Source organism: Dromiciops gliroides, chromosome 4 (genome assembly GCF_019393635.1).
Source record: "Dromiciops gliroides isolate mDroGli1 chromosome 4, mDroGli1.pri, whole genome shotgun sequence".
NCBI lineage: Eukaryota > Metazoa > Chordata > Mammalia > Microbiotheria > Microbiotheriidae > Dromiciops > Dromiciops gliroides.
In genome coordinates this window covers 414,337,104-414,364,737 of record NC_057864.1, presented here as the reverse complement: position 1 = coordinate 414,364,737, position 27,634 = coordinate 414,337,104, and the positions used below count along the sequence as shown (strand labels likewise).

At 38.2% G+C, this 27,634-nt stretch overlaps 1 protein-coding gene across 1 annotated transcript in view; it reads left to right on the top strand.

Moving 5' to 3' along the window:
- The first annotated feature begins 9,079 nt into the window (after nt 1–9,079).
- The window catches only part of WDR27 (WD repeat domain 27), a 164,267-nt gene continuing 145,712 nt past the window's right edge, over nt 9,080–27,634 (top strand). Inside the window, exons 1-7 of the mRNA XM_044003517.1 lie at nt 9,080–9,174; nt 11,677–11,872; nt 12,557–12,698; nt 16,531–16,655; nt 19,227–19,340; nt 20,814–20,865; nt 22,370–22,440. Of these exons, the coding sequence (XP_043859452.1) occupies nt 11,684–11,872; nt 12,557–12,698; nt 16,531–16,655; nt 19,227–19,340; nt 20,814–20,865; nt 22,370–22,440 (693 nt within the window). The 5' untranslated portion in view covers nt 9,080–9,174; nt 11,677–11,683. The remainder of the gene's footprint in view (nt 9,175–11,676; nt 11,873–12,556; nt 12,699–16,530; nt 16,656–19,226; nt 19,341–20,813; nt 20,866–22,369; nt 22,441–27,634) is intronic.

Below are 27,634 nucleotides of genomic sequence, written 5' to 3'. Positions count from 1 at the left end.
CACATTGAGGAATCTTCTCCTGGAGAAACTACACCAGAGGACAGATATGCCTAGAGAGATAAGCAGAACCAAATTGGACTGAGCTAACTGCAGGACCTGCACCCTTCATTCTGATCTCCCTTACCCCTGGGGAGATAACTTTGGGTGTGGCTGTGGCCTTTGTATCCTGAAGAGGGAGATGGCTTGAGAGAACCACAGCCACCCTAATTCCCCCAGTTACCACCAGTGGGGGATGGTCTTCCCTCACTAAAGGAACTTTCCACAGTCAAATGGTCACCCCTCCCCCATCAGTCCTCTATCAAAGTACCTGCCAGTATCCTGTTCGAGGAGATTGGTACCTCAGAGCCATGTTCCATACCTATCTCCCCATGAGAAGTCCAAGGATTTCTTTCATGGTTTCCCTTCCCCACCCTTTCCCTTCCCTTACCCCTAAATAAACTACCATCTTATTCTAACTGTTTTTGTGTGCAAGAGGGTATAATTCTTTAAAGAGGAATTCCTAAGAACCCCAACCCCTAACCCAACCCATACCCCATTTCCCCCATGACACTTCCTTCCTTCCTTCTCCCTCTCTTTCTTTTTCTTTTCAAGAAAATTGGGGTTAAGTGACTTGCCCAGTGTCACACAGCTAGTAAGTGTTATGCATCTGAGGTCATATTTGAAATCAGGTCCCACTGATTCCAGGGGCCCTGTTCTATCTACTGCACCATTTAGCTGCCCCTATTTGTTTTCTTAAACTCACTTTTAGAAATCTAGGCTACTTGGAAATAGTAACCCTGTAGAATAAATATTCAGCCTGAGTTTGAAAGTGTAAAGACTGATATTATTTAGTTTTTTTTTTTAAGCACAAGGGATATGTCTACTGTTAACAGGTTCAAGGGCAAGAGTAGGCTGTTTACTGTATACTTTACTAGGCTCAGTTCCAAAGGTCAGTAATAGTGTGTGTTGTATTTCACATTAATAAACAAAAACAAAAACAAAACCCTTTTTTTTTTGTCACTAGGACCATGAAGAAAAACCTAGCCACTAGGGTGCAGTGTTTGACTATCAGTCCTTTCACAGGTCACCTTAGGCTCATTTCTTTTCATATCCTTAAACTTCTAGTATAGGTTATCCTGGAAAAAAAATTTCCACCTATAGTATGTATATATAATATACATGCACACACACATATTTTCCTTTCACTTTCCCACAAAACCATTTAATTGGCCAATGTTGAATTGATGTAAAGACCATAATAAAAGAATTTGAGATTAGGACTTCAAACTACTCAGCATTTGTTAAGTAATGAATGATTCAGAATCAAATCACAGGTCTGGAAGGAACTCAGAAAGGTCCTATCTTTCATTTGCTAATTTCTCCCTGACGTGTTGGCCTTAAGTAAAAAAGGAGATGATTGGAATTTTAATCCCAGTTTTTCCACTTGCTACTTGTGTGACCTTGATCTTATCTCTAAAAATGAAGGTGTTGGGTTATATAAACTTGAGGTCTAAATATGTGATCCTAAATGTACTTTTTCATAATTCAGCATTATGAAAATTGATGATTTTCTCTACAAAATAAACTAGGGAAATGTTACATTGAATTTGTTTTGTTAAATGCATATATACATATATATATATATATATATTTTTTTTTTTGAGGGTTAAGTGACTCACCCAGGGTCACACAGCTAGTAAGTGTCTGAGGTTGGATTTGAACTCAGGTCCTCCTGAATCCAGGGCCGATACTTTATCCACTGTGCCATCTAGCTGCCCTCTGTTAAATGCTTTTAAAGAAAAGAATCACAAATATATATATATATATATATATATATTTTGGCAAGGCAATTGGGGTTAAGTGGCTTGTCTAGGGTCACACAGCTAGTAATTGTTAAGTGTCTGAGGCCGGATTTGAACTCAGGTCCTCCTGAATCCAGGGCTAGTGCTCTATCCACTGCGCCACCTAGCTACCCCACAAATATATTTTTAAAATTAAGAAATATGACTACTTAAAGGCATAAAGGTATAGCAACAATAATTTCTAATTATGTAATAGTAGAGATATTCTTGTCACATTTAAAAAAATAGTTCATAACAATGTATAGAGTATATCAGGGACCCAGGAATTGCTTGTAGATTATTTAGAAAATCAGACAAAACCACTTTAAAGGGAATTAATGCCCAGGCTAGAAGAATCTATTCAATATCAAAGATAGATTTGTGCCTTTACAAATCATATGCACATTAACAGCACCACCTAGGGATGAGATACAGGAGCTCTAATAAGTCTTCCAGATTTGTACATGCTGAGCCAAGTCTATACTGTGCTCTGAAAGTTCAAAGGTTCAAGAAACTAAATTAATAGAATGTTGTGGGGGGAATAGATCTAAACTAAGAGTAAGAATCCAGATGTATAGAAAAGGCAAAAAGGAATGGGCAGTAAGACATATTTTTAAAGAAATATTCTTAAAGTCTTGGCAAATCAATTTATGAATATAGCTTCCATTCATTTGAAAACCAATGATGTAATAGTGTGGCAGAAGAATAAGCTGTCAAGCCACAGAAAAAGACTCAGTTTGGTAACGTTTGATAAAGTGCCCTAATTTATATTCACAATCATGAGAATAATGGTAATTCACACTTTTATATAGTGTTTTAATGTTTAAAATGTTCTTTCTACCACCCTTTGAGATAGAGAATACAAGTGCGGTTATTCCCATTTTATAGATTAGGAAACTGATTTTCAGAGAGTTTAAGGGACTTTTGGCCACACAATTAATGATAGATCTGGGAAGACAAGGGAGTCCACAAAAGTGCAACAAATTATTTGACCTGCATATTTTCATGACTATTTAGCTATTCATTCATGAAAGCTTATCTTTAACATAACAAACATCTACTGTGTGATGGACATTGAGCAAGATACAAGCCTTGCATTGAAGCTCCTGGTTAGGCATAAATATCAAGGGATTTTTTGAGCCTTTCAGCCCTCAGAAAAAAGTGTGAGCAAGGCCTTTGAGAAAAAAAGAGAGGAAGGCAGTGCTCTCTCAGTTCTTCTCCTAACCAAAGGAGGGAGAGAGAAAGTAAAACCACCACCACCACCACCAAATTGCCCTTCCCAGCACATGAAAAGGTGGAAAGGGACAGTTGTGGGAGCCAAAATCTTTTGTACCTATGGATTTTTCAAAGGTCAGAAAAAAATGCTATCATTCTCATTCTTTAAGATGGTAGGGGTATCTTACAGAATTGTTCTTTATTCTTGCATATCTCTTTTATTTTGATCTGTTTGGTCTTAACAAGCATTTGTTACTTCTTTACATGCACAAGCTACATAGCTTTGCCAAAGATCATGGAGCACTTAACTTAAGAGACCATACTAATTTACTGTGAAAGATAGTGGAGGAAAGTAACATTAGCAGAGACAATCTATATATTGTGTTCTGTCAAACCATGTGCGAATTATGGAATGACTTTGCATAGGTTTTTGGAACTTAGTTTCTATTAATACTGTATTTTTAAAAAATTATATATTTTTTCAATCAGAAAGAATCTGCCTTATCTCCCTTTCACACTGACCTCATCTCCAAATGATAACAAAAAGAAAACAAAACCTCTGTTACAAACATACATAGTTAAGCAAACCAAACTCCCACATTGGTTATGTCTAAAGAGATATCTAATTCTGAGCCCTTTGGCTGCTACCAAGAGGTGGGCATAATATTTCATCTTAAAGCACTCTGGGATTGTGGTTGCTGATTAAACTGATCAGATTTCCTAATTATTTTTGTGGTAAAATATGAAAGTTTTTAACAGTCGGTTAGGATAACTGAAAGACGCCAGTTTTTCAAGGACCACCCTTTTGGGGAGGAGATGGACAGTCCGCCTGCTGCACATGTCAGACTGCCTGCCGGGTTTTTGGGACTTCCGGGGTGGAGAGAAGGAGAGGAGCTTTTTTTTGCCTGCTTGACGGGACTCCTGGCGGCGCGGCACAGACGGTCTCCCTCACTCCAAAGGTGGCCTTTTTCGGTTTGGTGAGTTTTTATAAGGAATATAGACTAAGCCTAGATTTAAGACGATTTGTACTGTATTTCTATTTTCCTATCCTTCTAATCAACAACACCTTATATACAATAAAGGCTCTATCTAGAAAACCAGAAGCTTCTTCCATTTACTAGTCTGGGAGATAAATTAAGGGAAGGGTTAAGTAGGGGAGATTTATGATCTAATATCCAATTTTAAATCTCACATTTTAAAGTCATCTTTGCCATACTGTTGTTTTTGTATAAATGTTCTCCTGATTCTGTTTGCCTCACTCTGCATCTGCTCATACAGGTCTGGCTAATTTTCTGTGAAAGTATCCCCTTCATAATTTCTTAGAGCATAATAGTGTTCCATCAGTGGCATGGAGAGACCTATGACAAATATTAGGTTGGCAGCTGTGTGGAGAATTGATTGGAGAGGGAGAAAGGCTGGATGCTGAGAGAGCAATTAGAGATTGATGTGATGGTCCAGGAGACAGGTGGTGAAGGGCTTAAGGTGTGAGTGGAGGGAAGGGTAAGGTAGGGAAAATGGAGTTAGGCTCTAAAGCTAGCTGATATGATAGGGAGGGGGTGAGGAGGAGAGAAAAAAGTCAAGGATAATTTCGAGGTTTTGGACTTGTGTGAGTGCAAGGATGGTGGAGCTTTCAACAGAACTAGGGAAGTAGAAAGAAGAATGGATTTTGAGGGAAAGATAAACCCTATTTTCTTTTTCTTTCTTTCTTTTTTTTTGCAGGCAATGGGGGTTAAGTGACTTGCCCAGGGTCACACAGCTAGTAAGTATCAAGTGTCTGAGGCCGGATTTGAACTCAGGTACTCCTTCATCCAGGGCCGGTGCTTTAACCACTGTGCCATCTAGCTGCCCCATAAACCCTATTTTCAGTGTGTTGGGTTTGAGATGTATGATTGAAGGATCCATGATCTTATGAGATACCCATGGGATATCCAGGTGGAGATTTCTAGCAGACAGTTGATGACACAATACTGGAGCTTTGGGGAGGCATAGGTATAGAGGATCATTGAACCAGTGGGAGCTGATGTTGTTTACTGATGGAGAGAGGGTATGGAGAAAGTAGAAAAAAGACTCAGGACCAACCCATGGCATATGTAGTAAAAAAGAAAGACGGGTGAACCCAAGGAACTTACATTCTATTTGGGGAAGACACCACACCAAAGGTAGCTGAAAAGCAGGATATGGAGGGGTGGGAATGAAGGCATCTGGCTGGAAGCTGGGAGTCAGGAATAAGACTAAGAGGAGAATGAAGGAAAGCTTATCTTATTCCTTGAACAAATGAAGACTCCAGGAGAAATTTGCCAATGGGAGAAGGGTGGTAGGCCTTGCAGAGGGATGTTTCAGAGTTTGTGGCACCCCCCCCTCCCCATCCTCTGACAGAGCTTCAAAATACATTCCCATCCATTTTTTGTTGCCTTTTTTTTTTCAGTGAGGCAATGGGGGTTAAGTGATTTGCCCAGGGTCACACAGCTACTAAGTGTTAAGTGTCTGAGGCCGGATTTTAACACAGGTACTTCTGACTCCAGGGCTGGTGCTCTATCCACTGTGCCACCTAGCTGCCCCTTTTGTTGCCTTTTTAAGTTGACTTTTTGAAATCCCTCAAATTTTTATCTGTCTGTAGCTTTTAGAAACTTTAGGGTCCTCTCACTTCCCATTGCACTGATGAGTAGGGTACCCAAGAGCAAAGTCAACTACATCTCTTTCTCAAGGTTCTAGGGGTATTTCAGAAGGATTGGGTATCTTTCTAATGCAATTGGCTTAAGTCTTCATTACAGTGTAATTTGACTCATCAGTGATTAGCAACCCAGTTTCATTGAACAAATTAACATAAATGAGCTTTTACAAAAGGAAAATGCTACATGAACTAGAGTTCAAACATTTCCCCTAAATACTGGGTGGCATAATTTCCCCCTATATCACCTCAGGAACTGGGTAGAGGGAGCTTAAATTTAAAGCAACTGCTACAAAGCATTTGCCCCTCCCCCCAACTTCCCTTCCAAATACAGAATAGTTGGTGGATGAGTGGCTCTCATTCATCTTCTGTTACACTGGGTCAAGCAGGTTGCTAGGGGCTTTGTTCCTTCCTGATCTCAGCTGCTCTCAAAACCTATCATGGACTCCTATTCTCCTTACCTCTGTCTCTTCAGACTTTTCAAAACTTGCAAGGTCACAGCCTAATCTGCTCTGGCTCCAATTCTCCTTCATCTCATTGTTGTTTATCCTTCCTTCTTGAAGAGCACCATGTCATCGGGGTGATGTCATGACTTGCAGTGAATTGGATTTAAGTGAGGGAGGGTTTGTGCAAAGTCACCAACCTCACTCTCTTCTCCAGAGCCATCTGGGTTCAGTGGCAAGATATACACCAGCATGACTGGAAGTGGTCTCAGATGTTTAAGGCAAGTATCTGATTGTAGTCTCTGCCACTTTGGGCATGGGGTGGATGTGATCGAAGCAAACTTGAAAGTCATCTAGTTCAATCCTCTCATCTGAGAAGGAATCTGAAGCTCAGAAACGTTTGAGCGATTTGTCCAGTGCTCTACAGAGAGTTAGTGGTTGAGCCAAGACTAGACTGCAGGTCTCCTGACACCCATTTCATCAAGCTTTGCCATGCAATATGATGATCTACGTGATCTACCTAGGTTTTCATTTTGGGAAATTGTCAGAAGAGTGGTGCCATTCCAGAATCGTGGAACTTGGCAAGAAGAGTTGGTTTGGAGAAAGCAGATGACTGGGTTAAGGGTGACCATGGGACATGATATCTAAGTGTAAATGCTCTATAAGGATTTAAAAATATGGTGCTAGAATTCCAGCAAGAGGGTAAGGCAGAAGGCGTGTATTTGGGAATTATTGACACTGAGGCTGTCACTGAAGCTAAGCAAGTAGATGATGTAGCTAGTTGGTTCAGTGGAGAGAGTGCTGAGCCTGGAGTCATGAAGACCTGAGTTGTAAATCTGACCTCAGACATTTACTAGCTATGTTACCCTGGGCAAGTCATTGTTTGCCTCACTTTCCTCATCTGTAAAATGAGCTAGAGAAGAAAATGGCAAACTACTCCAGCATCTTTGCCAAGAAAATCCAATGGACGGTATGTTCCATGAAAATTTGGATATGACTGATTGACCGAATAACAACAAGCAAGGAGATGACATTTTAAAATATTATAGACCTAAGAAGTAATCTATTCAACCTTTTCATTTTATAGATTAAGAAGAGAGAGACTTGGAAAGGTTAAATAACTTGCCCCAAACTCCCATTCATAAGGTATGAGCAAAGGAACCCTGGATTTTAGTCATAGGACCAGGGCTTGAATCCTGGCTTGCTATTTTCCATTTATGTATGTACTTCAACAATCTGGTCCTCAGTTTCCTCATCTGAAAAATGAGTTGGACTAGATCAGAGCTTAAACTTTTCCACTTGCGACCCCTTTTTGCCTGAGAAATTTTTACCGATCCTGGGTATATAGGTATATAAAATAGGTATACATAACCTTTTGCTGTTGCAAATTTTTCATGACCCCCCACATTCAATTACTTGACCCTTTAGATAGTACTGACCCACAGTTTAAGAAGTTTTGACTAGATGACTTATAAAATTCCTTCCACTTCTTCTTCTTTTTTCCTTGCAGGGCAATGAGGGTTAAGTGACTTGCCCAGGGTCACACAGCTAGTAAATGTCAAGTATCTGAGACTGGATTTGAACTCAGGTCCTCCTTAATCCAGGGCCCGTGCTTTATCCACTGTACCACCTAGTTGCCCAGCTTCCACTTTTAAATCCTCTGATCACTTAGCATTTAGTAGAGGCAATATTTGAACAGATGGCCTCTGACTTTAAATCTTGTGCTATTTCCAAGAAAAATGTAGACTGAAGAGAGCAAAGGACAGTCTTGGAGGATACTGTTTCCATGTTTAAAGAGGAACCAAAAAAATTATTATGTAGCTGTAAGACATTTTAAATACCAAAAAAATCTCAAATTCACACAATTCAAATGAACATACCAGAGTTATTGTGAAGGTAGAAACAACAAGAATGACAACAGATTGGATATCTGTGGTGAGTGTGAGGAATAGCAGAAGGTGGTACACTTGATAGTAAAAAGAGAAGTTGGGTAGGGTTAGGATTAGGGTTTAGGGGGAAAGATAATGAGTTTTATTTCGACATGTTGAGTTTAAGATATCTATGTGTTTTTGTTTGTTTGTTTTTTTTTGCGGGGCAATGGGGGTTAAGTGACTTGCCCAGAGTCACACAGCTAGTGTCAAGTGTCTGAAACCGGATTTGAACTCAGGTACTCCTGAATCCAGGGCCTGTGCTTTATCCACTGCGCCACCTAGCTGCCCCTAAGATATCTATGGTACATCCATCTTGAGATGTTCAGTGGGCAGTTGGAGATACTAGATTGTAGGTCCAAAGAAAGATTAGGACTGTAATCCCGGGAGCTAATTAGGGTGTGTGTGTGTGAGAGAGAGAGAGAGAGAGAGAGACAGACAGACAGACAGACAAGAGACAGAGAGACGGAGACAGACGGAGAGATGGAGAGACGGAGTGAGTATCTCTCTCTCTCTCTTTCTCTCTCTCTCTCTCTCTCTCTCTCTCTCTCTCTCTCTCTCTCTCTCTCTCTCTCTCTCACACACACACACACACACACACACACATACAGAGGAGAGAGAGAAAATAGGGGGAAGAAGTAACACGTTATTTGCACAGAGATGATAAATAATATATGGGAGTTGATGAGGTCATCAACTTTGATCAACCATTGCTGGTTTTCAGTCTCGAAGGATCTAGTCCTACTTTAAGAAATAAGCCCGAGTAGGATATTCCAAGCCATTCAGAGGTTCAGGGTTTGGCTTTGGAATTAGGTCCCCCCCAGCCCCGCTGCTCTCATCTGGTTGGAATAGAATCCCTGAGATCAATAGCAGAAACCGCTCTAGAGTCCATCTGGATAGTAAGTAGTCTTGAGCACAAGTGGATTGTCCCACTTGGCACACCGTCTCCATCCTTGGCGTCCTCGTTGCCTAGGATACACAGGCGGAGACTCTCACCATACAAGCCCCTCACCTGCATCGTGAACCACTTGGACTGCACCACCACACTCACCCTTGGGAGAGGATCCTATAAAGTGCAGTTGAAGGAATCCTTGTTTTACGTAAGCCCTAAGACTCGCGCTTTACTTCTCCATGTTCTTTTTCTCTCTAATGTGTCCAGCCCCCTCCCCCCCTTTCCCCCAGCCTGGACCATCTGCCTCCTTTTCTGCTCGTGTGGTCTCTCAAACCTGCAGCTTGAGGGGTTTCCTAAGCTCTAAAGCAGGGGCTCTTATCCTTTTCTGGGGAATTGACCCCTTTGGCAGTCTGGGGCAGCCCTATAGATCCCTGCTCAGAAGAATGTCTTTAAATGCATAAAAGAAAATACACAGGTTGCAAAGGAAACCAATTATATTGAAATCCAGTTATCAAATTATTAAAAAAAAATAACAGTACAAACCAAGTTCACGCCCTCCTTTCCAGTCCAACCAGGGATCCCTTGGGCGGGGAGGTAGAGAAAGCATTCATTAAACACTTTTATGTGCTAGGGACTGTGTTAAGCTCTGGAAATAGAAATGTAAGGAACCGTCAATTCGCTTACATTCTAAAGGGGGACTCCTGATTAAGAACTCCTGCCGTGGAGAAGCTAAACAAGTATTATAGGGCAAAGAGCCTCTTAGTAGACATTGCCTCTTTGGTAATCCAAAATGTAATTTAATGCAGTTTTTGATTTTCTTTGTTGGAAGGAATAAATTGAGGCCGGAGTGGACAGTAGCTGCTTTGTTTATTGGCTATCCTGATTAATAGGTAAAATTGAATGGGAGGTTTTGGATAATGTATCTTAAAATCTTGACAGATGCATCAAAAATGCCAGAATGGATGTTGTTAGCAGAGGTGTGATGTCGTCACATTCTTTTCCATCCTGATGGTATTTTTTTCTTTTTTTTCTTTTCTTTTACATATAAGGTATTTTATTTTTTCCGTTACATGTAAAGATAGTTCTCAACTTTTGTTTATACAAACTTTACAATTTCAGATTTTTCTCCCTCCCTCCCCTCCCTCCCCCTTCCCCTAGACAGCAGGTAATCTGATATAGGTTATATCTATATATCTATATACATATAGATATATCTATACACACATATATATATACATAATAACATTAATCTTATTTCTGCATTAGTCCTGTTATAAGAGAAAAAATCAGAGCAATTATGAAAAACCTCAAAATAGAAAAAAAACCAACAGCACCCAAAACAAAAGAAATAGTATGGTTCATTCAGCATCTATACTCCACAGGTTTTTTTTTTCCTTGTATTTGGAGATCCTCTTCTATCATGAGTTCCCTGGAACTCTTCTGTATCATTGCATTGGTGAGAAGAATATAGTCCATCACAGTAGATCAACACTCAATGTTGATGATACTGTGTACAATGTTCTTCTGGTTCTGCTCATCTCACTCATCATCAGCTCACGTCCTGATGATATTTTTAAGAAAATGAACAGCTGAGTGATTATTCACATAATGTTCCCCTTTACCCCTACTTAAGCAGAAATAACTAGTTTTATTTTATGCCTGACCAGATTAAGGAAGATCACACAGTTCATTTAAATAAAACTCTTAACCAAAGATAATTTATTGAACTGTAATCTAAAATTTGGGTACTAAAAGTAACTAAAGGATACTAAAGTTTATTTATGGAGAAGAGCCATTCTGTCTTAATGTCTGAAATTAGGTATTGATAGCTAAATAGGAAGTAGAGGTAATAAGCCTCCAAAAATGCTTAATTTAGAACTAGGCATTTGGTAGGTACTTTGGAGTCATTGAAAGTTTTTGAGTAGGGGAGTGATTTGATACGAACTTTTCTTTAGGATGATTAATGTGGCAGAAGAGTATAAAGTGGATTAGATAGCAAAAAAATGAACATAGGGTTATCAGTTAAGAGCATATTTCAGTAGACCAGGTGATTTTACCTTTTTTTTTTGGTGGAAATGATGTCTTACTTGGTAATTTTGGGTGGGATAAGCAATGTTTTTATTCATATTCCACTTTTAAATCTATTTTTACCCCTACTGATGACATGCTAATAAAATATCAAAATAGTCCACATTTATATGTATAATTCATTGACTTTATTGATAACAAATCAAATTTTTAATTGATCAAAGATCAAAGATTTTGCTGTTATATATAGGTCTGCTTATAGGTGCGCTTATAGATCATTTAGTCCAACTATCCCTTGGGTGCTCCCCTCCCCCAGTAAGGAACTGAGGCTGAGGAGTTAAGTGACTTGCCCAAGGTAAGCAGCTGAGGTGTAATTTTAATCCATGTCTTCTGACTCCTTATACAGCATATGTTCCACTGTAGCATAGAAAACATTTTCCAGCCTTTGGAAGTAGGCAGTTATTATCTCATTTTGCAGATTAAAAAACTGAGGTGTCACACAGGTTCTGAGTTAGAGTCAGGAGCTGAACCAAAGTCTTCAAATTCCACTATACTAGTACAAATTAAGTACTAGAAACTTTTTTTGGGGGGACCATAATTTGATCAATTATAAATTTTCTTAAGTAAGAACATTGACTACCTTAAGTACTGTAATAGAAATTATATAACTTTTTATTTTCAGCTTTAATATGGAAGATCCAGAAGATGCCTGTTCTAATAAGGGTGCCTGCATTGACAACATAGTTCAAGAAAGACATTTGCTTGAATCTAAAGAATCAGCATCTCATGTTCAACTTGCTTGCAGTCAACATTATTGTGCTTTCCCTTTAAATGGAAATGAGCTTTGCATATGGAATACCAACAACCCTTTTAATGAGGTATTTAAATTCATGCTGCATGTTTTATATATATTGAGTATGATAAAAAGGGATTTGAGCAACTAGGTGGATACCACATAGGCCTTGGAATCAGGAGGACCTGAGTTCAAATATAGCCTTAGACACTTAGCAGCTGAATGACCCTGAGCAAGTCACTTAACCTGGTTTGCCTCAGTCTCCTCATCTGTAAAATGAGCTGGAGAAGGAAACGGCAAATCACTCCAGTATCTTTGCCAAGAAAGCCCCAAATGGGGTCATGAAGAGTCGGATACGACTGAAATGACTCATCAACAGCAGGATATAGAATAAGTAACATGGCATGTTACATATGGTATTAAAGATGAACAGAATAGATACTATTTTTAGTAGCTTTAGAAGTAGGGAAGAAATAAATGGGGCTTTTGAAACAAACTTCAAAATCCAGAGGGCTCTTACAGACAATAGTTGATCTTTTTGAATTTTGTGGGGTATGGTTCTTGCTTGGAGTATGAATAGGAATTATATGAATTCAATTCAACATTTGGTTATTAAGTACTTAGTATGTGTTGGGTTCTTCTAAAAGTAGTATATAATCAAATACTATTGAGAACATTACATTTTAGGAGTTTTGAATTTTGAATTTATTTTTTTTGGTTTTGTATTCTATATGATATATAATAACTTATATGTGTTGAATGTTTTTAGCTATTACACTTGGTAGGGCATCATCAGTCAATTACTGCTGTGACATTTGGAAACAGAGTTAATCCACTTCTTGTCTGCTCTGCATCATGTGACTATGTTATAGTTTGGAACCTGGTGGAATGTGGAGAAAGAGTGTTAGAAGGTAAATGTAGCTTTATAGATGAGTTTTAAAAATAAAAAATACCATCTCCATTTGTTCTTAAATGCCTTTTGGTAATATAAAAATATTTGGATTGGCATACTACTTATTTCATATATTCTTTTGTGGTCATTGCTTTTAGTCAATATGAAAGTCATGATGAGAGATAAAAAAGAAAAATAAGCCATGGTCCTCAAGTCAAGGAATTTATAGAGTAATTGGAAAGATGAGATATAAACACTTCTGCTTGGAGAGAGTGGAGCATGGCCATCACTGAGCTTCTCCTAGATCCCCTATTTAAGAAGGGGGGCCCAGAGCAGCCACCTCTTCATCTCCCAACAGCTAATCTGGACCTTTCCATTGTCTCTACTAATTCATCTTCCTGCAAGATTACATCAACTCAAATTCACTACTCCTCAGTACCCTCTGTCCTTGGGGATATCATTTCCTGTGAATTCCCACCTCACTCTAGTGCATCAGTAGTGGAAGGACTTCTAACATTATGGTGCCTCTAAAAACCCAAGATTGATATTGGAAGAGAACAATAGGGTCAACATGATAAGTATGAATAGGAGAAGAAAGTGAGAGGAGCATAGTAGAATTCTTTGCTATAAAATTAAGTTTTTAATTCTAAACCAATGGCTCTTTGACCCCCAGGCTTTTAAATACATGGTTCAATCTCAGAGAGAATAAACCTTCAGTCAGAAGTTAGAACATGTCTTGAAGCTGGTGTCTGTTGCCCCTTTTAAGGTGATCAGCAAGATTATTTGAGAAAGAAGCATTGATATCTATATATCTATATCCATAAGTACATCCATATGTAAATATGTGTGTATATATGGATATGTGTGTGGGTATATATATACATATATATGTATGTATGTATTTTTTTTTTACTTATTCGGGACTAGGAATAAAACATCTTGAAAACACACTGTATCAATTAGATTGGTCTGACCTTTTGAATTTGTTTATCCATTATGTAAATTGGCTTGTGACTTTCAAGTTTTACATATTTTCTTCCAAAAACAAATTTGAACCATGTAATTTTATGGTACCATAGAAAAATGTGGGCAAGCAGGATTCTACCAACAAAAAAGTGCCAGGAAACCCTATATGGCAACATAAATAATCTGTTAATATTTCTGACCTATGGTGTGACTTCTGAATGGAATAACTTAAACTGATAATTGTATGTATTTGAATTCTGCACATCATTAAAACTATTTAATACAAATGAAACCAATAGGTATATTTATATATAGGAAGTTAGCAAATTAGTAATGGGTTGAGTTTCAAAGTTGATCCAAATTGGGAATAGTTTTTCTTTAGAACCATGTTATATTTGGTGCTAGATTTCCAGGCCATTTAGAAAAATGTATGTAATTAATTGCATAGTATTGCTGGTTTTATAGAACCCAAATACCATGGGTAATAATGATTCTATGGGAATATATGCTCAGAGGCCTACCTTGAGACACTCTAGATATATCTCCATGTTATTAACCCTGGTCATGGTTTCCTCACTTTAAGATGGTGTCAAGGACAGGAATAACAGAGAAGCTTGGGGTAGTGGTACTCAGGGAGTCAGGGGTTCATGAGCTAGGATGGGACCCTTTGGTTGAGTTGTTGGACATGGCATACGGGTAATGAGAAATTGGGATAAGGGCAGTGGGAATATCTGAGGAGGGACTTCCCCACCTCTCTTACCATCAGGTAGAATCCAATTCTTGGTGAGGGCAGTGGAAGGTTGGAATAGTTCATCAACCTTGAGGGTCTTATGGCAAAATTGGGATGTGGAAAACCATTTCCATTTTTAATACCTTTTTTCTTCCAGTGTTTTTCCCCCCTTTCCTCTTCCTCTTTTCTCTTTCTCTCCTTACTCCTTGTTTTACTTCTAATACAGTTGTTGTCAGTCACTCATTTTAGTCCTGCCTGACTGTGACCCCATTTGGGGTTTTCTTGTCAAAGATACTAGAATTATTTGCCATTTTCTTCTCCAGCTCATTTTACATATGAGGGAACTGAGGCAAACAGGATTAAGTGACTTGCCCAGAGTCAACAGCTAGTAAGAGTCTGAGGCTGGATTTGAGCTCATGAAGCTATCTTCCTGACTCCAGGCCTGGCACTCTATCCACTGCTCCCTCACTTGTCTTTCGGACAGGAAGCAGGAGAATAGTTATAATGGGCAAATTGGTTTAAAAAATTGTAAAATGAAGAGGCTACAATAGAATAGAGTTTACTTCTTCCTATCTCCTTCTCTCTACTTTTCTCCCCTCTCCTTCTTCCTGCTACCATCTTACCTGACCCTGTCCCAGGGACAAGGTTGAAAAGAGGGTACCAGGACCAGCAAGTGGTTGGTGTCCCAGGCAGTGGTTGTTAGGAAGGGGAAGGAAATCTCCATCCATGCCTATGGGGAGAAAAGAAGAGTTCCTGTGGTGGTGTGACTAGAGTTTGGGGCTGGCATTTGTATATAAGGAATATAAATAAATGAAGGAATGCTTTTTTCAAGGATTCTTAATCTGGGGTTCATGAACCCTGCAAGATGTCTGTGGATACATTTGGTCTGTGAACTTGGATGGGAAAAAGTTAACATCTCTGTATTCCTTAGCTTCTAACAAATTTAGCATTTCCTTCACTTATGAACTTAAAAAAGCAATATTCTGAGAAGTGTTCAGGCTTCATCAATTTTTTTTTGTTTGTTTTTGGTTTTGGTGAGGCAATTGGGATTAAGTGACTTGCCCAGGGTTACACAGCTAGTAAGTGTCAAGTGTCTGAGGCTGGATTTGAACTCAGGTCCTCCTGAATCCAGGGCCAGTGCTTTATCCACTGAAACACCTAGCTGTCCACCAAATTGTTAATAGAGCCATGAAACAGAAGGAAAAAAAAACAGGTTAAGAAGCCTTGCTTTATTTCCTGAAAATTTTAGGAGATTTGAATGATTTCTTTAATGGGGCAAGAACTGAAGTGACCAATCACAGTTCTAGTCAACTCTGGTTTTATTGAGATAGTGATCATCTAAGAAGAAATAAGAAAATATTTAATTTATAAAATAATGAGAATTTTTAGTGGGAAAAATGTTGGCATTTTCTTAGTCAATTTACTTGATGAACAGTTCTTCTGCATCATCATAGAAAGCATACAGCTAAAATGAAGTATTACTCCTCAAATATGGTTCTGTTGGTTAGTTCCTGTTGAACTTGTTTAATTTTTCAGTGTTATTCTTTTTACATCAAAGTTTTAAAGATAATTTTCTGATTAGCCTGAAGGTCCAGATTTATGCCTAATATATAAAGGCCTTTATATCCAGTGTCAATTCAGAATTTATATTTGAACTTAGAGAATTAGATTTCAATAAATTTGTGAGAATAAGATTATTATTTTTGTTGTTGTTTTTTGGTTTTGTTTTTGTGGGGCAATTGGGATTAAGTGACTTGCCTAGGGTCACACAGCTAGTAAGTGTCAAGTGTTTGAGTCTGGATTGGAACTCAGGTCCTCCTGAGTCCAGGGCTGGTGCTTTATCCACTGTACCACTTAGCTGCCCCTGAGAATAAGATTATTGATGTGGTCCATCTGTAGTGTATAAATATGTTGATGGGTTAAACATTTTTGAGTGTAATATTTTATTTAGAAAGAACAATCAAAGATATTCCCTCCAATAAATTTCTTGTAACCCCACTAAGGATGTAAAATGGCACTGGAGTTCAGTGCTTTCATTTTAGAAATGATCTGGGATCAGCAAATTACATTATTTTTTTCTCTTAATTTAGTCCAGTTATGCTAATGTTTACTGACAATTGTTTGTGAATTGGTATTAACAAAAACACCGTTATAGGGTTAATTCCTCGAGGAGATGTCATTGGAACTCTTTTGGGAATGGTGCTTTTTTTGAAATTTAGTCCAGATGACCGTATTATAGCAGTGTGTGCTGGAAATAAGATATTCATGCTTGATGCTAAGGTAAGACTCTTTAAAAAAATTTTTTTTGCAACAAACATTTATTTTATTTTTTCCAGTTACATGTAAGGGTAGTTTTCAACATTCATTTTCATAAGATATAGAATTCCAAATTTTTCTTCTTCCCTTTTCTCCCCCCTCCACAAGACAGCAACCAATCTGGTATAGGTTATATATGTTCAATCCACAAGTGCTTTTTTTATCAGTTCTTTCTATGGGAGTGGATAGTATGCTTCATCATTAGTCCCTTGGGATTGTCTTGGATCATTGTATTGCTGAGAATAGTTAAGTCATTCATGATTGCTCATCAAACAATACTGCTGTCACTATGCCCAATGTCCTCCCAGTTCTGCTCATTTCACTATACATCAGTTCATATGAGTCTTTCTAGGTTTTTCTGACATCATCCTGTTTGTAATTTCCTATAGCACAATATAAGGTAAGACTCTTACCATTATATGGTAATTAGAATCCTTTAAATCCAAAGGAATCTCAAAAGATATAAGATCCTGTGATATTACAAAGACTGTAGTGTATTTTAAAGAAGAGTTTAAGCTGAGAGGCTTGGAAATGTATTCTCATCTAGTCTTTAGAGGACCAGTAGAATCTTCTGCTGCTGCTGCTGCTGCTACTAAAATATCCTTTTTCTCTTCTTTTCCCCTTACTCTTCTCTTTCTCACTCTTCTTTTTCTCATCCTCCTTTTCCTCTTTCCTCTTCTTCTTCTCTCCTTCTTCTCTCTGTCTCCCTCTCTATCTCCTATTTCCCTCTCCCACTCCCTCTTCCTTCTTCATAAAAGTCTTACATAGGACCTGAATAAAAGAGAGATCAAGCCAAGAATAATTGTGTCATGGGATTCCTTACTCTTTACTCTTTTTTCTGCTCTCAGCCTTGTCCCTTCTCATTAAATTCAGGGACATAGTGCAGTGCCCTCATCTTTTCTCTCATTCTCTTTATCAAAATTTGTTCTTAGGGAAAAGATGTGATATATTAGTTAACAAATTCCTCAGTGAAAATGAGTCCAAGTATTGCTGCTATAGGGGTATTTGGTTTTAAAACTTTTCTCTAATTGTAGAAACACTGACCCCAGTTTTAAAAGAATTTCATATATCGAGATAAGGGAGGTAGATTTTGTGTAGAAAGAACTTCCAAGAATCTCTGAAGTCATAACATTGCCCCCTTAATAGTCAGTTCTTTTGGGGCAGCTAGGAGGTGCAGTGGATAAGCCAGCCTCAGACACTTAACACTAGCTGTGTGACCCTGGGCAAGTCACTTAACCCCATTTGCCTCACCAAAAGAAAAAAAAAGTAATCTTTAATAGTCAGTTCTTTTAATCTTCAAATCTCTACCTATCTGTAACTTTTTTCCTGCTGCCCAGGTTTTCCCCATTATAAAGAAAGAAAACAATAACAAAAAACTTCATTAGTCCCAACTATCCCCTCGCGACCTCACTAGGTAGTGGATAGAGTTCTGGGCCTACAGTCAGCAGACCTTGGCTTGAGTCTGAGCTCTGCCACTTAGGCCTTTTTGACTGCAAAAATCACTGGAACCCTGTGATGCTGTTTCATCACTTATAAAATCGGGATGAAAGTCCCCATGCTGCCTGCCTCCCAAGGTTGTATGGGTTACAGGATCTCAAGCTCATGAATGTCAGATTTGTATGGAACCTTAATGGCAATCTAGTACAACCCATGCCTGAAAGAGAAACCCTACTCCAACACAGAGGGAGTGTGGTCCCCTCTCCCTCTCTCTCTCTCATGCTACCTGTATGACCCTGGTCAAATCACTTAGCCTCCCCAGGCCAGTTTCCTCACCTGTAAAATGTGAGTGTTGTACTAGATAGGCCTTGAGTTTCCTTACAGCTCTGAAACTTGTAATTCTGTGGTGTTTTTTAATCCTTATAACCCTCTGAGGCTGACAGAACAGGGACTTTTATCTCCTTCTTATAATAATGACATTATTATTGCTACAGCAAACCTTCAGCAAAACACAAATATTGTATTCATAAGAGGTTACCAATAACTATTACTTCTTTATGTACATAAAACATTTATTATTGTGGATCTCACTTTTAGTTACCCATCTGAAAGAGGTCTTTGGATGGAATGGGGCACAAATTGGATTTATTTTGATGGATCAATGGGGAAGAGGCAGGAAAGGTTTGGAGAAGAGATTGAGAACTGCAGTGGGGGAAATACATGATAATCAAGAAGACAGGAGAACAGTGGGCAAAAGTAGTGAGGGAGGAGGTCAGTTAAGGAAGAGCTGTGGTGACAGGTACTTCATAATTTTCCTAAGATCAGCCTTGTTAGTTTATCATTATTGATAATTTATAGCCTATAATCCCTGGTACTTCTTTCTAGCTCTGATTAATAGACTAATAGAATTAATATTGTTTAAATAGATTAATAGAATTTGTTTAAAAACTAATTTGGGGGAAGGGAGTTATAATAATCAAAGTAGAAAAATAATTTTAACATAAATGTTTCTTCTGGTATATATATAATATACAATAAAATAATGAAAATTATAAAAATGAATTATACTAATGAAGTTTCTCTCATCAATCGTTACAGTTTGAAACAGTATTAACTGAGCTGAAAGGTCATCTTGGTCCAGTTACTGCAGTTGAATTTTGCACCTGGCAAACAAATATAATAATATCAGTGTCTGAAGACAGAAGCTTTAAGGTAAGGAAATGACTCATTAAACTATTTTTTAATCTGATTTTGTTTAAAGAGAAAAAGACTTCCCCCTTTCCTTTAGAATTGTGAAATAATAAGGGAAGAAGTTGGTTTACTGGATGTGTTAAACAATTTGACAAATTGAACAGATCTATTTTAATAGCTCTAGTATCTGTTTAAAGTAGTCGAGTTTAGGTCAAATTCACACTCAGACTAGATTTGCTTTCTGGTTAAAGTGTTTGAGCTTGGAATGATCCTACATATGGCCTGATCCAGATTGTTAAGGCCATCCTTGATCTAAGGGACATTCTAGTGACAGAGTCATTTTGGGAACCTGCTGGAAGCTGGTTTTCTTTGCAGTTTGTACACATACTGTGGTCCTGGAAATTTCAGACTAGACCAAATATATTATTGCATAATAGCTGTTAGGGTACCTCTCCTTTGGTACTCCATGGGAATGGGGAATAGTTATAGTTAGTTTGGATTACCAGGGACAATTTATTAAAGAATGAAGCCCATTCAGAGGGCTGAATTTAGACCAGAACCTATCTCAAACCAAAGGTCTCAAATTGGTTTCCTTGGTAACATAATAAACAGTAGCAAATTGGAGTTTGTATATATCTACATTTGAATTTATAATTTGCTACTTAATCCTGGAAATACATGCATATTCTTCTTCAAATATAATGTAGCTCAGTCAAACATTTAGTATTTGGGAACTTTCTAGTCTTGTCATCTTGTCCTGTTTCCTGCTACTTCCAAATATACAAACTACTGTTTCTTGATGTACCATTTGCATTTTTCTATACCGATTCTTTGACAGCATATTTTTTTTTTTTGGTGGGGCAATTGGGGTTAAGTGACTTGCCTAGGGTCACACAGCTAGTAAGTGTCAAGTGTCTGAGGCTGGAGGCTGGATTTGAACTCAGGTCGTCCTGAATCCAGGGCCAGTGCTTTATCCACTGCACCACCTAGCTGCCCCATGACAGCATTTTTGTTTGTTTGGTTTTGGGTTTTTTTGCGGGGCAATGCGGGTTAAGTGACCTGCCCAGGGTCACACAGCTAGTAAGTGTCAAGTGTCTGAGGCCGGATTTGAACCGGGGTACTCCTGAATCCAAGGCCAGTGCTTTATCCACTGCGCCACCTAGCTGCCCCTCCCATGACAGCATTTTTAATGTGTTCTTATGATTTTACTTTTTCTATTCTGGATTTTTTTTTTTACTATTTTTTCATTCTTTCTATCGTTATCTTTAACACCTAGGTCACTGCCTGGTATGTTGTAGTCACTTAATAAATATTTGTTGATGAATTCTCTTTTTGACTCATTATTTTTCTACTAGCTAGCAACTGACTTAAGATATGGTATTTGTTGTAAATATTTTTACATAATTTTATTTTATAACAGCCTTCAATGTTCTGGTATTTTCTAATATATATATATATATGTATATATATATATATTTTTGTATTTCTCTAAAGGTCTGGGATCACTGTACTGGATTATTATTATACAATTCAGCAGTACTAACAGGTAAACTTTTATATTTTAATATTTACTATATGATTAAGTTTCTGATTAAAAGTACTAAAAAGGGTAAGAAACCTTTCAGGGAAAAATGCCTCTCCATTACCGGGGAAATGGCAGTGAAGCATAGATAGGTGAAGAGGAAGTCCTTTTTCAGATCTATATATAAGAGTATTGAATGATATGACTGTCTTTTCTGACCATTTTTGACTGGTCATAATGAAATTACATATGTGCTTGTCTATACATATTTGTTACAGGGGTTTAGGTTTTTTTCCCCCATAGGAAGGAGAGATGGTAGATTTTTGTTAATTAAAAAAAATGTTAAAAAGAAAATGAAATGGGGGCAGCTAGGTGGCACAGTGGATAAAGCGCTGGTCCTGGATTCAGGAGGACTTGAGTTCAAATCCGCCCTCAGACACTTGATGCTTACTAGCTGTGTGACCCTGGGCAAGTCACTTAACCCTCATTGCCCAACCGAAAAAAAAAAAAGAAAATGAAATAACATATTACTTGATTCAATTGAGTTGTTGTTTTGGTTAGAGATGAAAAGTCAAACAGTAGGTATTGGTTTACTTAATCACATGAAGCAATTTACATTAATTCCTTCCCCAACCATTTCTTTGGTATATGGGTCAGAACATAGAGATTGTGAAGGGAAAATAGGAATTGTCTGGAAGTATGGGTTGGAGTCTGGTTGTGGAGGGCTTTAAATGCCAGAGTGAAAGTTTGCATGTTTTCTTAAGGGCAGTAGGGAACTTCAGAAGGTTTTCTAGCAAGGGAGTGACATTCCAGAGGATTGAAGCCTAGTGGGAAATGAAGAGATGGCAGCCTGAGTGTCCTTGTGAAATGGAATCTCTGGGAGGAACTCTCTACTCTACAATCAGAGGGAGGGGCCTCTGGACAGAGGGCACTTTCCAGGTGCGATATGTGTGATAATGCTTTTATTAATTTTCTTAGAATGAATGAATTCAAGTTGTTTTAATAGTCATTCATTTATTCAACAAATACTTATTAAGAATCTAATACAGAGTTTTTTGCCAAGCAGTGGGGGTGATACAAAGTTCAGGTAAGATAGGGGTGCTCTATCCTTCCTGGCTTTGGCAAATATGAATGAATATGCCTTCTTTTTACTTAAGACAACTTTTCTTGCCTCCATGCACTTTTGAAATGAATAAAATTCATACCAAGCACTTTTAAATAACTCCTTTTGTGGGGAAATTTAATTTGTTTATTCAAACTTATTTAAAAGAAAATAGAGTAAAAACAAAACTATTTATGTTTTTATCTTAAATTTAAAAAAAAAATTGAGTAGTCATGCAAAACATCTCCACATTAGCCAGGTCGTGAAAGAAAACAGACAAAAACAAAACTTCAGATTAAGGAAGGATCAAAAAATTATGCTTCGATCTGTTTTCATATACCATCAGTTCTTTCTCTGTAGAGGGATTGCAATTTTATCTTAAAAATTTATACCTTCAAATGAAGATAATTATGTTCTTTTGAATAGCCTATCCTCTCCTAAGTTTGTTCATTGATGAAGAAAAGGAACAATTTATTACTGGGAGTGCTGATGGCCAGGTGAGAGAATTATTTAAACTATTGTTAAGCTGACATACAATTCTCCATTTCCCAACTCTGTGCATTTTTACTGGCTTTCCCCATGTTTGGAATTCTTCCCTCCTCATATCTATCTCCTGATTTCCCTGCCTCCCTTCAAGTCCCATCTGAAATCCCACCTTCTACAGGAAGCTTTTCCCTGTTCCCTTTGTTGCTAATGCAGTCCCTCCACTGATGAGCTCCATTTTATCTTGTATATATCTTATTGATTCTTGTATATATCTTGTTTGCACATAGTTGTTTGCATGTTGTGTCCCCTATTAGACTGTGAGCTCCTTGAAAGCTGGAGATTTCCCCCTTCTTTGCATCCTCAGCACTTAACACAGTTCCTCCTTAATAAATACTTACTGACTAACTTGAAATTATATATAGAAGAGACTGCATGACACAAATCTCCCCTATTGAAAAAGTTGACTAAAATTGTTATGTATCTTATGGTCTTGATCAGACCCAGTTGCTCAACTGTCTAGGACTGAAATTCCTTAGGGAGCCATATTGACTTGATTTCACTTATATTTGGGATCTAAATTTAGATGAGAAAAGTAAGATTGTATGATAGGGATTTTGAGACTGACTGAAGGGAGCTCCCTCAAGTAATCTTCAAATACAGTCAGTGTGGGTGAGTCTTCGTTCAGCTTTGTATTTTGTACTGCATTTTTTATTACTCAAATTACCTAAATGAAGTGAAGGCAAGTTGGTGGCTGACAGGGGAAGAGCTGTCATCAGTCTTTTCTCTGGGGATCTGGCAAACTCAGAGCAATCATATCTGATGCATCTAAAGTTGTGGGAAAATATGACATGTCTGTTTGCAAAGATGGAATGATATAGGGATGATTTTAGAAATTAGAACATAATTGTATTGTGAAATCTACCTTTGAGTTTAAACTGATAGAGAAACCATTTTCATAGACTTTAGTGTTAGAAGGAACCAATTTAATGTGTTCCTTTGGCAGCTCTCTCCTCCCACCCACTGCAACTGAAGCCTGAGAGAGTCTAAGTGACTTGTCCCACATCACTCAGCTGGTAGAGGTGCCCGGACTCCAGCCAAGGTCTTCTGACTATAAGCCTAGTACTCTTTTTTTGTTTGTTTGTTTTTTTGGTGGGAAAGTGGGGGTTAAGTGACTTGCCCAGGGTCACACAGCTAGTAAGCGTCAAGTGTCTGAGGCTGGATTTGAATTTAGTTCCTCCTGAATCCAGGGTGGGTGCTTTATCCACTACACCATCTAGCTGCCCCAAGTCTAGTACTCTTTTGGGTTTTTTTTTTTTTTTTTTTTTTTTAGTGAGGCAATTGGGGTTAGGTGACTTGCCCAGGGTCACACAGCTAGTAAGTATTAAGTGTCTGAGGCCGGATTTGAACTCAGGTACTCCTGACTCCAGGGCTGGTGCTCTATCCACTGCGCCACCTAGCTGCCCCTAGTACTCTTTTAATAAAAGTGTATCACTTAATAATGATGACAACAACAACAAGAACAACAGTAACAATAGAAACCCCCTCAAAAATCAAACCACTGTCAATGCCATGGAGGGAGGAATGGCAAAGGAAGGGAATGCCAGCCAAGGTATTGTGCAAGTGGAAACTGTATGTGCCTTGAGATCACTATGATAATTCTGAAAACCTGGCAGGAACCCAGAAACTCTGGTGACCCCATGAATTGGGTCAGCATCCTGACCAGCATCCTTTTCATGTGTTAAAAATGCTTCTTTGCCTATGGCCCTGACCACCAAAGGAGATAAATCATAAGTGTCCATGAAATGGACTGAAGACATGAATGATATCATTATGTGACAGTACCAGATCATAACAGGATTGGAAATATCTCATCAGTTTTAGATAAGAGATTTTTATTATGTTTCTATTAATTCTGCGTAAGTTCCCAGACATGCACAATATATTGCTGACTACTGCAATGTAATTATAAAAAACAAAGCAAAACAACCCCCTCCCCCAACTCCACCCTGCTGCCCCAAACGACACTTCATCCTGAAGACTAGATTAGATGAAATAAACTATTAAATTGAAGGATCTGAAGAGGGAGAAGACGAAGATCATAAAGTCATTAAAGATCTTTACTTATTGTGAGTTCTAGAATTATACTTAATAACCAGGCATGGTGGCATATACCTTGGTCTCTGTGGCTGAGGAGACTGAGGCTCACAGATCCCTTGAGCCTTGGAATTCTGAGCTGTAGGTGGCTAAGCCAGTTGAGTGTCTGCACGATTTGCTATTAATGTGGTTAATCTATGAGAATCACAATCTAATGGAGGGAAACAAGCTCACAATCTAAGGGGTGAGACAACGTGCATTCAATTATGTATACAGGGTAAATTGGAGGTAATCTTAGAGGGAAGGCGCTAGCCATAGGAAATACCAGGAAAGACCTCTAGTGGAAGTGGTGGGATTTGAGCTGAGTCTTGAAGGAAGCCAGAATGTCAAGGGAAAGAGATGAGTAAGGAGAATGTTTTCGGTCTAGGCTACAGTCACTGACAGGGCATGGAGCTGGGAAGAGTGTGAAAGAAATAGTAAGAAGGCCAGGATTGCTTAGTTATAGAGTGCATGGAGGGGAGTAAAGTGCCAGAACACTGAAAGTCCAGGTCATGAAAGGCTAGAAAAGCCAAACAGTGGTTTTTATATTTGATCTTGGAGGTAAGAGGGAGCCCTAGAGTTTATGGAATAGGGGAATGATGTGGTTGAAACTGCACTGCAAATACATGTACAAGCTGTTCGTGCACCATTAGATTTATTGAATGTAACAAAGTAGTTTAACCATGATTGGAACGTGTGAAACAGCAAAAATCCAAGAATATAGTAAAAACAAAACAAAACTCTCCATGTTATTCATCTCCATAAAGAAGCATTGGATTAATGGCTAAGCCATGCTTATTTGTTTGTGGAAATGGATGGATTTATGATTGCAATTCAGAGGTATGTCATAATTAGTAGTAATTACAGAAGGATTACTCTTTGGTTTTTTTTTTTTTTTTGGTGAGGCAATCGGGCTTAAGTGACTTGCCCAGGGTCACACAGCCAGTAAGTGTTAAGTATCTGAGGCTGGATTTGAAAGGATTACTCTTATGGAACCTAAACTTAGTGATTAATGTAGATTATGCAAGGAAAGGATTGAAACTGTGCAGCACATCACCATAGCTATAGAAGTGTAGCACCTAGATTAGGGACACAATACACAGTAGCAAATGTGTTTGATAATCCCAAAGATCCAAGCTTTTGGGATAAGAACTCACTATTTGACAAAAATTGCTGGGAAAACTGGAAAGCAGTTTGGCAGAAACTGGGTATAGATCAACATCTCACACTATATACCAAGGTAAGGTCAAAATGGAAACATGATTTAGATATTAAGAGTGATACCATGGGACAGCTAGGTGGCTCAGTGAATAAAGCACCAGCCTTGGATTCAGGAAGACCTGAGTTCAAATTTGGTCTCAGATACTTGTGTAACGATTGGAATGATGCCACCTGCTGGAGACTTACTGTAGAAGAGTTCCGCCCATGAAGCGAAGGCAAGACCAGGAGTCTCTTCTTTGGGCATCAGGAAGTGACGTTGGGTAGTGGGAGGAAGAAGGAAGAGACGAGCGCTCTGTCTCTGTCTCTTTCCTGAGGACGCTGGTGGAGAGGGGAGCTAGAAATGCGTTCTCCCTTTAATAGATAGGAATCTAGGCCTTTCTTCTCTCTTTATCAAATTCTTATTCTCCTTAATAAATGCTTAAAAGTCTAACTCTTGCTAAAGCTTATAATTTATTGGCGACCACTCATTGGATATTTTAGACAGACTAGCTAGAATTTTAGCCCTTAACACTTGATACTTACTAGCTGTGTGACCCTGGGCAAGTCACTTAACCCTCATTGACACCCCCCCCCCCCAACCAAACAAACCAAAAATAAAACCAAAAAAGAGTGATAACATAAGCAAATTAGGTGAGTATGGAAAATTTTATCGGTTGGATCTACAGATATGGGAAGAATTTATGATCAAACAAAAGATAGCTACAATAATGGGAAATAAAATAGATGTTTTTGATTACATGACATTAAAAAGCTTTTGCATAAACAAAACCAATTCAGCCAAGATTTAAAGGAAAGCAGGAAATTGGGAAAATTTTTTAACAGAAAATTTTTCTGATAAAGGCCTCATTTCTCAAATATATAGAGAACCAAGCCAAATTTATAAAAATAAGAGCCTTTCCTCAACTGCTAAATGGTCAAAGGATATGATAAGGCAGTTTTCAGAAGAAGAAATGAACACTATCAATTGTCATGTGAAAAAATACTCTAATTCACTATTGTTTTTGTTGGGCAATGGGGGTTAAGTGACTTGACCAGGGTCACACAGCTAGTAAGTGTCAAGTGTCTGAGGCCGTATTTGAACTCAGGTCCTCCTGAATCCAGGCCCCATGCTTTATCCACTGCACCACCTAGCTGCCCCTCTAATTCACTATTGATTAGAGAAATGAAATTTAAAACAACTCTGAGGTACCATTTCACATCCATCAGATTAGCTAACATGACAGAAAAGGAACATGATAAATGCTGGAGGGGATGTGATTTTACTTACCTGTGTAATAATCTCTAAAATATTGAATATAAAGGAATAATTGCAGTATAGCCTCTTGTTCTGGGGCTATTTTTATCTAAACCCCATAAAAAATGAAAATGACATAATACCAATAATAAACTTAATATCACAACATCTAAAATAAATATGTCAGGCAGCTTCAGAAGAAACTGGGAAATATTGACATGAAATAAGGAGACATGAAATAAGGTTGACATAAAATAAGGAGACAATCTTAAAATGGAAGCAAGTGTAGAATAAGTCTTAAAAGGAAAGTTGCATAAGGGGGTGAAGTAGCATCATAGCTCATGTAGTTGTTTGGTCTCTAGTTCTTCATCACATTTAGATAGAAATGTTTTTTTCTTTTTTTTTGTGGGGCAAGGTTAAGTAACTTGCTTAGGGTCACACATCTAGTAAATGTCAAGTGTCTGAGGCTGGATTTGAACTCAGGTCCTCCTGAATCCAGGGCCGGTGCTTTATCCACTGCACCACCTAGCTGCCCCCTAGAAAGGTTTCTTTCTTTCTTTCTTCTTCTTCTTTTTTTTTTTTCCAGTTTCCCAAGTTTTATTGCAATACTGTGGGTG